The sequence below is a fragment of the Podarcis vaucheri genome (assembly GCF_965113315.1).
Source record: "Podarcis vaucheri genome assembly, chromosome: 7".
Classification (NCBI taxonomy): domain Eukaryota; kingdom Metazoa; phylum Chordata; class Lepidosauria; order Squamata; family Lacertidae; genus Podarcis; species Podarcis vaucheri.
This window is the reverse complement of record NC_138765.1, coordinates 81656141-81667441: the sequence shown is the minus strand read 5'-3', so window position 1 is coordinate 81667441 and position 11301 is coordinate 81656141. Positions and strand designations below refer to the sequence as shown.

Sequence of the window (11301 nt, the reverse complement as noted above, 5' to 3'; positions counted from 1 at the left end):
CAACATATCTGCAATTACTAGGAATAAGGTATGTTCTACAGATAATATTTGTCCAGGTTTTGCGGGGTATGTGGAGTTGGTTAGGAGGCGGGGCGGGTGACAAGTTAGAAACATTAAATACACAAAATCTCTGAGTGGTCAGATATCTATATATATTTTTCCCCAGGGGTGCAGGAGCATTTGGCTGGGTTTGGGGGTGGGGGAAGGTGAGCAGAAAATAGAGAATATGCAAAGATGATGTTAGAATGATACCTGGTAAAGAACATGTGGGGAGGAGGTGATTTATTTCAGTTTTTTTGTTTTCTCCCCCCGCCCCCCCCCCAAAATCAGTATCCAGCCCTTTGCTTTGCAGGCTGGGCAGGGAAGTTCTGGTGCCAAATTCTCTCCAATGAGAGAACTTTCCCCGTACATTTCAGCAAATCCCAGGGTGTTCTGCATCAAATGCACATTGGAACTATCCATGGCAATGAACAGGAAAGTCTGTGCATTCAAGAGCATTGATTGTGCATGGGGGGGGCACATATGGAATCTGGGCAAGGCCACCCAAGCTTGGAAAATCCCCCACCGGAATGATCAGCGAAACATGGAATGTGTCAATGCAGTCGGACTCGTTCACAAGAGCAGCTTTGGGGAGAGCAATGAGGGGCAGAGGAAGTTCACCACTTCGCGTCCTCACTATAGGGCTTCAAATATTTCCAGCTGTCAAGGATTTGCTTTGAAAGCTCTCCTGGCTGTCTGCCTCCTCCTCCTCCTTTGCCCTCACTGTCCTTTGCCCTCACTTGCCCACACTGATGCCCAACCTGGTTTGCCGTGGTCCATGGGGCAACCTCGCTTACAAACGCCTTTGCTTACAAACATCCGAGGCATGTCAACGTATTATAGAACATGATCATCAACAACAAATCAACAGGGAGAAAGAGCACCGGAACTCGCCGGTTTGCAGTTAAGTGTCGAAAAAGCCACCGAAAGCAAAAGCTGTTTCCCTGATGTTTGTGAAATGGGATGCTTAAATAGGAAAATTGAGTTTTGGTACAGTCCCTATGGGACAAAAATAACTGAATCAGGAGATGTCTGCATTTCAGATTTAAATCTCCATGGTAGTACACTAACTGTGCATGTTCCAGTTGGCCAATGCCATAGCCGGAATCCAAAGGGACTGGTTCTTCACATCGAAGGGCAGGAGGTTTGGGGCTTGTGTGTCCCAAAGAATGTTCCCCTTCCCATGATGCACATCACTTAACATTCAAAAGCAAAGGGGTTACAAAATCTGTTTGCAGGATGGCTGGGGAGGAAGGTTGCTTAAAGGTGGGGGAACTAAAATAAAAATAAAAATAATTGAGTGCAACTCAGCCCGTCAGTATAGTATAGTATAGTATAGTAAAAGCGACCATTTGGTTCCTCCCCTTCAGTTCACCTTGATTTTTTGCATTTCTTTTTGGGTGTTGTCTTCCACCTGCCCTTTGCTGGCTTCCCATCCCCAGAATTTTTTGCTGCTCATCTAATAAATCAATTAAAACCAACCCCCAACATATTTTTTCTTCTTCCACCAATGAGTTTAAATTTCCTTTCACGAAAAAGAAGATAGAGGCAACTTTCCCTTTCCCCCACCCCCTAAAGAAAAATTCACCCCAAACCCCAAAAGTTATTGGAATGTATTTTGAAAACATACAATACGCAAAAGGTCCTACACTGTTCTGCCTCCCAAGCCTTTATATATATATGTATATATATATATATATTTATTTATATTTATATATGTGTATTTTTAAAAACTACCACAGCACTCACTGTGTGTTTAGTAATATAGAGAGAGAGAAGAAAGAGAAATGCCAACTTTCTATAAACAAACACCACGTGACCGAGTTTCCACTTAAGGTACGTAGGTACCCCCTCCAAGAGCTGAGGAGCTTCTCCTCTTCAACATACTCTTCTAAGCTCTATATTTACAGCAGCGGCTTAGGTGGCTGTGCACTTTTGTGGCAAAGGGAAGTGGCAAATAACATTACTATTCACTAGCATCATTCCATAGCATCCAACATCCCAGATGGACTCGGAGATCCAAGGATCTGCAGGAATAATGGCTGGGGATAGGTCACAGTCCGGTGTGTGTGTGCTGCTTTATTTTATATGTACAATTGCAAAAACCGATGCGGAAATTGGGGGTGAGTGGAAAACAGGAAGCAGTGTTTTCCAAGGGCGCTACTTCCTGTTTATGTGGCATTGGTGACTTTTGGTTGAAGTAGAGTTGCTATGCAATTTTGCATATGTATATGGAATTGGGAGAAGTCAATGCTGCCCTTGAGCTACCCCTCCCGCCCCCCGCCCCCAAATATATATATGCAAGAACAATCCGAGATCAAAACATGGTTTCTGTGCAGGGCCAGATTTAGGTTTGATGAGGCCCTAAGCCACTGAAGGTAAAGGGGTCCTTTATATGTCCAGCTGTCCTTTTGTTAACAACAAATTGTTGCTCTTTTTGTGTTGAATATATGCTATATTTATGGACCTAATAGGTATCTAAAGCCATTTGCACATAACAAAATATGTCTTTTATCAAAGTAATTTTTTCCCTTTAATTTTTTTTTTTTGGGGGGGGGGCCTCCGAAGAGAGTGGGGCTCTAATCTATAGCTTGTTTAGCTTATATATAATTCTGGCATTGTTTCTGTGATATGAGTGAATTCGCCTTAGAGTTGTGAACTCTTGAGATGAGAAATTTTGGTAGATGGGCTGGGACTGTGGCTGGAGCTAGAGGTAAATTTCGTATCTCGGAAACTCTTAAAACCATCCAGAGTAGATGGTTTGTCAAGGTGAAAGCAGTAGAGAAGGAAACTGGTCACCCGTGGCTTTAAACGAGGCTGAAAGGAATTTGAGAGATGGAATGACTTTTCTGAACTTAAAACTACCAGCTCTTCCTGATTGCATTTTCATTATTCTTCCACTTCCGGGCTTGAAGGTTTGCCTGTCTGACATTGCACTCATGGTTCTCCTAATTTTGGAACGCAACAATTTTTGGAATGGATTAAAAACCCACCACATGCCCACTGGTGAATGCTGTTGCATTTAAGGGAGTTTCAGGGGAGTGGGGACTTCGTGGACACACACAATGAAGTGCAACAGACCTTGCAACACCCATGAGGTATTCTGAACATCAGGAGAGTCTAGCCTTGCTATCTGATATGCTTTGAACTCAAAATGCTACAGAGTGAACCAGTGACCTTGGTGTGCAAAGCAAGATGCTCTGCCATTGAGCCACAGATACTTCCTGAAAGGAAAGACTAGCACCGATGCAATGGAATGCTCCCAATTTTGGTAGGCAAAATAGGAAGCTGCCTTAGACCATTGGTCCATCTAGCCCAGTATTGTTGACACTGACTGGCAGTGGCTCTCCAAGGTTTCATCTAGGGGGTTTCTTCCAACCCTATCTGGAGATGCAATTGGATCTTGAACCTGCTCTACCACTGAAAACCATTCATCCTAATACGGATCGTTGGCTACCACTGCCAGTCGATTGTTTCGACTGTCCTTTTCTCCTGTCCTTGAACTTTCTCATCTCCTCTTTTTCTATCAAACTGGATATACGAAGTCACTGCTGGAATAAGTTCCTCCAGGGGTGTTGTTAGGAGATGACCCAGATGACCTGCTCCCTGCCTCCCCACTTTGTAACAAGGCAGCCGGGGGCACTACAGAGTACATTGCCCACGAAATTCTGCCATCTTCACATGCCCAGAGGCACTTCTTTTAGTTTCAGTGTGCACATAGGCAACAGACCTTGCCAACAGGTTGTGGGGGGACCCAATCCATTTGTGGGCCCAGAAAACCCCGCTGGTACCCCACAGCTCAGAGTGAGCCCTGACAGACATTGATTCCTGCCTCCCACTCTGAAATCCAGCCCAAATTTGCATCTGCACTAGAGGTAAAGAATGTGGGTCCATACAGACCTTGCTAGGCTTCTGAACTGCATCAGCAACAGTGGAAATTTGCATATGGAAACATTCTGCAAATTAGTGTTGTATGGACCAGTTCCTGAATCTTTTAAATACCTAGTTTTAATAGAAGCACCTCCCACAGAAGACTTCCATTTGCAAGCTGGGTGCCGCTGACTGTATAGCAGTCAAAATCAACCAGAAGGGGGATGAAAATGAAGAGTTCCCCCTATCTTCCTTGTCACCATGTGGTGGACTTGTAGATGAATAGATTCATCCAACAGGACCCAATGCAACTTTGAAGCCAGTGTTCAGGGTGTGTGGGATTTTTGACAGCCTAGACAACAAGGGATCCCTTGTCTTTGTTAATATACTTGGCTCCCTTGATTGCCAGAACGTGGCAATTTTAAAACGCCATAGGCGAACAAAGTTGTGTGGTATTCATCCTGCATCTAACCTCCAGCTTCCTCAGATTCTGTCTCAACTTCCTGCAGAATTAGTGGTCCCCAAACTGGAAAAAAAAAGTTACAATATACATCAAATCTCCCTCTCCCCAACACATTGAATTGAGATGCACTGTAACCTCACCCCTTTTTGAAATACCTTCTCCATTTTTGGTCCAAATATCTTCCCATTTGGTCCCAAGATCAACACTTAACAATCACCAGGATTCCTCCTTCACAGGCAATGCCGATCATGTACAATAACTAAATGGGGCTGGGGGGCAGACAGACGAAAAGAATCTACCTATCTATCTATATATTTACGAAGAAAACAGGTTCCACAGTGACTTAAGCCCAGAGGCCACATCAATGGAAGGTCCATAACTGTTGGTTGTTTACGGCGTTGGCTAGGAGGGCTTGAACATCAGGGGGGAAATAAACATCGGATCACACTCATTGTCTCTGGCCTTTGAAGTCACCATAGGCGAGCGCTTTCTTAACAGGTCTGCACAGTTAGAATTTGGATTAGTGGGAAATTCTCCCTTCCTTCCTCAGCTCTCTTTGCCCTTCAGGTGCAGGCAAGATTTGGAAGGTTCGATGCTTAAGGTCCCAGAAGAAGAAGGGCGTTGACAGAGCTGGGTCCTTGGCAGGCTGGTGGCAGAAGTGGGATTTTTTTCCCCTTCCATTTTTCATTTGTGTCTCATTGGTGGTCGACTATCAATGTAGACAATGTCGTGTGGCTGCATCCATCAGTAAGCTTGGCCTGTTTCAACCGGTAGGAGACCCAGCACAGCCGAATGTTCCCCAAGCTTCATTCTACGCTGTGTGGACAGGCTCACGTTCTTGGTCAGATAGTCAACTGCGGCTGGGGAAAGGAAGAGGAGGAGTAAACAACAGAGGAAGAGGTAAAGTGCGAATGATGTTGCAGAAGAAGCGCTTACAGTTCTACAAAGACACACCCTAGATAAAGATGGGAGAGCCCAGTCAGCCCATGTTTGTCTCACCGCCCACCATGGGGCTTGGCAGCTGCAGTTTTTAAAACACGGTATTCATCTGCCATGCCTATCTCTGATGCATTTTGCATTATTTTATTATAATATTGTGTTCTTAGCTATTGGAAGCCACCCTGAGTAATGCCTACGTATCAGAAGAGTGGGATAGAGATTCTTGCCTTTTTTAAAAAAAGTAAGCAGCTAGTCCTCAATCTGATACCATACCCCACAACTTCTGAAAACTTAATACTACTACTACTACTACTACTACTACTAATAATAATAATAATAATAATATTAATTTGTACACCGCCCTTCATCCGAAGATCCGATGGCGGTTCACAACAGAAAAATACAAAATGTGAATACAAATACATAACGAAACAAAAACAAACTGAAACCAATAACCCCACCTCCCACGAACATGTTTAAAAAGCCATGGCTTCTGATTTTTCATTTGGCATCCATCTACACGCTTATAAGCCCCCCTTGGCTGCCCCAAAGTGTCGTTTTTTTCCATTGTTAAGTCATCTTGCTTTCGAAAGTCAAAACACATGGACTCTATTAATAGAGAGGCCTAGAAACTTGGTTGAATTGTGTTTTTTTTAAAAAAAGAAAGAAAGCCAGAATCCGTCCAGCATGCGGAATCCTGTGCCCTCATCCTGCACTTGAAAATTTGGGTGCCACGTCACGAGCCCGCCCTGAGACCTCGAGTTAGTTTGCGGGAAAAGGATAAAAATAAACGCTTCATACATTTCTTGGCTGTAAATGGAATTGTGTGACGTGCTTTTGGCTTGGCTGGAAGACCCAAAATCCACCATTCTCTGAAGACTGGCAAGTGAAAGTTCATATATATATATATATATATATATATATATATATATATATGAGTAAGTAACTGACACTCCCGATTAGCAGTGCTTCAGTCAAACTCTGTGCCCACCCCCCTCATTCTAATGTCACAAATTAGATTAATACAAGGCTGGCAAGGAAGGCACCATTGGTGCCAACGGGTAAACAAATTTCAGCCATCAGCATCCTGTCAGCATCTTGCCCCAAAGGGGGGTCCCTTCCAGGCGAAAATTCTTATTAGACTTGTCACATCCATTAGGAATCCTTTCACGCTTCTGCGTTCCATCAGCGGTTTCATTAGCGCAGCCTCGGCCTCTGGGAATGGCTGGGACTGCTCTGTTCTGGCTCTCCTCCATTCACCTCTTTCTCCGCCCCCCCATCTCCCCCCCACCCTGCCCCTTGCACACCTCTGCCGACACCATCCAGGATGGAGCAGGCGAGTTTCTCACTGCTTGTCTCCACGAGATCTCAGCTTGGCTTCCCCACGAGAGGCCTGGACGGACCCGTAACATTGGCGGCAGAGCTTCCCAGTACCAGTTGCTGGAAACTGCCATGGGGGGGGAAGACAGTGCTCCTGTGCTGAGGGGTCCTGCTTGCAGAATTCCCCTCGGGGCATCTGGTTGGCCACTGGGGAAACAGGATGCTGGTGGGGTAGATGGAACTCACTTTGGCCTGATCCATAGATGCTTCTGAATACCAGTTCTGCTGGAGCGACAGGATGGGAGAGTTCTCCTTGCGCCTGTGCCCTGCGTGTTGGATTCCCACCGGGATCAGGTTGGTCACTGTGAGGACAGGATGGCGGACTAGATTGGCATTGGCCTGAATCAGCGGTCTCTCCTTCAGGGATTCTTGAGCTGTGATTCCTGCACTGCAGCGGGTTGGGCTCCCTCCCAGCTTTACAGTTCTGTGACTCTACTAATTTGTGGGGTTCTACACCTGGGACTACACAGGGACGCGGGTGGCGCTGTGGGTTAAACCACAGAGCCTAGGACTTGCTGATCAGAAGGTCGGCGGTTCGAGTCCCCGCGACGGGGTGAGCTCCCATTGCTCGGTCCCTGCTCCTGCCAACCTAGCAGTTCAAAAGCACGTCAAAGTGCAAGTAGATAAATAGGTACCGCTCCAGCGGGAAGGTAAACAGCGTTTCCGTGCGCTGCTCTGGTTCGCCAGAAGCGGCTTAGTCATGCTGGCTACATGACCCAGAAGCTGTACGCCGGCTCCCTCGGCCAGTAAAGCGAGATGAGCGCCGCAACCCCAGAGTCGGTCATGACTGGGCCTAATGGTCAGGGGTCCCTTTACCTTACACCTGGCAAAGAAAATTGGGTCCTGGGGCTCTGTTGGGCCTCTAAATTAAGCCCCAGTGAGCTCTGTGTGTGTGTGTGTGTGTGTGTGTGTGTGTATTTATCTGTATATATATGTGTGTGTACACACACACATATTCAACAGGTGGTTCTCCTTTTGTGGGTTTTTTGGGGGGGAGGGGCAAGCTTAGATTTGGGGACTCCAGTAGAAAACGGAGGCCAAACAGGATCGACTGGGGAAATTCATTCTCCTTGGGGATTAATGCATTCCAAAGTGTGCTCAGGCATTTGGTTAGCCTGATCTAGGCGTCACTTAGCAATCAGAACAGCAGTGGCTTTATTAAAGGGAAAAGGTGGTTGGGCTGGGGGGGGGAGGGGAGGTAAGCATTTCCACACCCCTTGCCCTCTCACTTCTGAGAATTCCCTCTCTCTTGAGGCTCCTGCCAAGGCAAGAGGTTGCAGAACAGCAAAAACTTAATAGTCAGTAGGGGAATACCTTTGCCTGTGTTGGTAATGTCCAAGCTTTGTGCCAAGGCAAGGCAGCAGATGTCGTGAGATCTTTTTCCCCCCTGGGGGAGGGGGATTGCCATGTGAAATGTAGAAATTGGAAGCTCCTGGGAGCCCGAAACAGCATACTGAGGAGGTGCCCGTTGCATCTCTGCATGAGTCTGGTCTCCCCACCTTCCTGCATCACTGACCCGCCTGTGAGTGGAGCCTTAGATCTCCCATGCTGTCTGAAGAATCCACTCTTAGAAGATGATACCCGCTATGTCTCTGGATGATACACAGACCTCTGCCTGCCTCCTTTCAACCAACCAACTTGTGACCCTCTAAGATGTCACTGGGCCAACTTCCACCCACAACCCTCAGTGTTGGTCATGCTGGCTGGAGCTGATGGTAGCTGGAGCCCAGCCTCACCCAGAAGTCCATAGCTTCTCCATCCCTGAACCAGACCATCATTTGCCATTACTAGCCCCAGCTACCTCCATCATAACTCTGACTTTTAATGAAGGGCTTGGGAACTTGTGGCCTCCCAAATGTTGTTCGACTGCAACTCCCATAATCCCTGACCACTGGCAATGCTGGCTGGGACTGTTGGGAGTCAGAGTCTTAAAGAAACTGGAGGGCCACAGTTTCCCCATCTCTGAACTAGGCCATCGCTTGCCATAACTGCCCCTAGCTACCCGAATCATCCCTCTTATTGCAGGGAACTAGTGCTTATGCAGATGTTACTGGGCTCCAACTCGCATCATCATTCCTGCTCAGGGGCCTTGATACCTGCCAGGGCTGGAGGCCATCACATCAGTGCCGGATTAAACCCTGTGGGGGCCCCATGGCTGTCAAAATCTTGGGGAGGGGGCGTGCACCACGCACGCAGAATCTCGTGCACACGTTTTAGTGTGATAACATTGAACTAGGAAAGCTTCAATGCAATTTTCTTACTAGATCAAATCAATATTATTTTGACCTGTTGTCACAGGGCCCTGCTCTGCCTATTTGGTAATTCAGAACTGCACCACACTGTCTACACCCCTGTCCAATACACTCTAGAAAATCAGACCGTACAAATGTCCCTATTTGCCAGGGACAGTCGTGGATTTACAGAAGCCGTCCCGGTTTCTGATTTGATCCAAGAATGTCCCTCTTTTCCTTAAAGGTAAAGGTCAAGGTAAAGGGGCCCCTGACCACTAGGTCCAGTCGTGACTGACTCTGGGGCTGCGGCGCTCATCTCGCTTTATTGGCCAAGGGAGCCAGCATACAGCTTCTGGGTCATGTGGCCAGCATGTCTAAGCCGCTTCTGGCGAACCAAAGCAGCACACAGAAACGCAGTTTACCTTCCCACAGAAGCGGTACCTATTTATCTACTTGCACTTTGAGGTGCTTTCGAACTGCTAGGTTGGCAGGAGCAGGGACCGAGCAACGAAAGCTCACCTGGTCACGGGGATTCGAACCGCCAACCTTCTGATCAGCAAGTCCTAGGCTCTGTGGTTTAACCCACAGTGCCACCCACATCCCCTCTTTTCCTTAGGACGTCCCTATTTTCATCAGAGAAGTGTTGGAGGGTATGGAGTTATGCGACCGCCAAGCCAAGGAGATACTTAACTATACAACCTTTAGAAGACATCTGAAGGCAGTCCTGTACAGTGGTACCTCGGGTTACAGATGCTTCAGGTTACATACGCTTCAGGTTACAGACTCCGCTAACCCAGAAATAGTACCTCGGGTTAAGAACTTTGCTTCAGGATGAGAACAGAAACCGTGCTCTGGCAGCACGGTGGCCAACCTAGCACGGCCAACCTAGCAGGAGGCCCCATTAGCTAAAGTGGTGCTTCAGGTTAAGAACAGTTTCAGGTTAAGAATGGACCTCCGGAACGAATTAAGTACTTAACCTGAGGTACCACTGTATATTGGTTTTAAAAAATGTTAATGTTTTATTATGTTTTTATATATGCTGGAAGCTGCCCAGACTGGCTGGGGCAACCCAGTCAGATGGGTGGAGTATAACTATTATTATTATTATTATTATTATTATTATTATTATTATTTCCCTATTTTCATCAGAGAAATGTTGGAGGGTATGGAAAATGAGCAATCTGCCTCATAATTGCCCCTTAATTCTGGGAAAGACAAAAAGGGTGCCTTGATCATTTATCGGTAAGGTTTTTTTGGGGTGAGGAAAAAAAGGGGAATTAAGAGGAAATGCACGCCTCCCCCTTCTTCTTCACTCCCCTCCCACTGCACCCTCTCTGCCCTTGCATCTCCTTATTTTTCACATTGCTCCTGCTCCCCCCCCCGCCCTCGCACACACATGGGGTGTGACTAACACCTGGCCCCGGGGCATCTTTATTGGAAATACATGGTATCGGAATTTGTTTAAGATTTTTATCAATAGCACGTGTGGCTGGCCTTTGCATCCAGAAGCGAGAGGAAGGTCACGGGGTCGCAGATCAAGCGCCGTTCCCCCCACCCCACCTTCCCCCAAGAGGGAAAGAGCAGGGAGCAAGGGGTTGGGGAAGTCAACAGCCATTCATGTCCCTCTCTCTGCAGTTTACAGAAGGTTCTCATTTGGCCGTAGAAGTCGAAACACATTACATGGAGCAAGGGCAAAGGGGGGGGGCGGTTGTCACGGCCGCTTGGGGAAGGAGGTTACTCTGCAATGAGCCCTGGGCGAAAAGGGGAGGAGAGCCCCCCCCCCACTTCAAGGGTTTCAATGGGTCACAAACTTATCCCTGGCTTCGAAGGGTAGCAGGTGAACTGTCTGGCTGAGAGCCTCTCGGGAGGGAGGGGGGCATTGTGCGTGACCCCGGTGGACCAGGAGGTGAGCTGACCCTCTCACCTCCACGGAGATGACCAAAAGCCCTTGCCCCAGGGACCTTGCCACTTGCTCCCAGAGCCCCTTTCGGGAATCCCCAAATGGCCCGGGCGAAATCGAGAAAAGCTAAAGAGGTTTAACATTCAACTTAAGGGGGTCTACAATGAGCAGGTCTAGCATTGGATGAAACCCATATATAACTGCCCGGAGACCTGTGGGTATAGGGCAGTATATCAATTGAACAAATAATAATAATAATGTACTTATTTATGTGGGACGCAGGTGGTGCTGTGGGTTAAACCACAGAGCCTAGGGCCTGCCAATCGGAAGGTCGGTGGTTCAAATCCCTGCAACGGGGTGAGCTCTCATTGCTTGGTCCCTGCTCCTGCCAACCTAGCAGTTCGAAAGCACCTCAAAGTGCAAGTAGATAAATAGGTACTGCTCTGGCGGGAAGGTAAACGGCGTTTCCATGCGCTGCT

The 11301-nt window shown here is 47.4% G+C and overlaps 1 protein-coding gene across 5 annotated transcripts in view; it reads right to left on the bottom strand.

The window, feature by feature from the left end:
• Window positions 1–309: 309 nt before the first annotated feature.
• Window positions 310–11301, bottom strand: part of PAX7 (paired box 7) — a 178575-nt gene continuing 167583 nt past the window's right edge. For all 5 annotated transcript variants that reach the window (XM_082230186.1, XM_082230183.1, XM_082230182.1 and 2 more), the window contains one exon: window positions 310–5232. In XM_082230186.1, the coding sequence (XP_082086312.1) occupies window positions 5117–5232 (116 nt within the window). In that variant the 3' untranslated portion in view covers window positions 310–5116. The remainder of the gene's footprint in view (window positions 5233–11301) is intronic.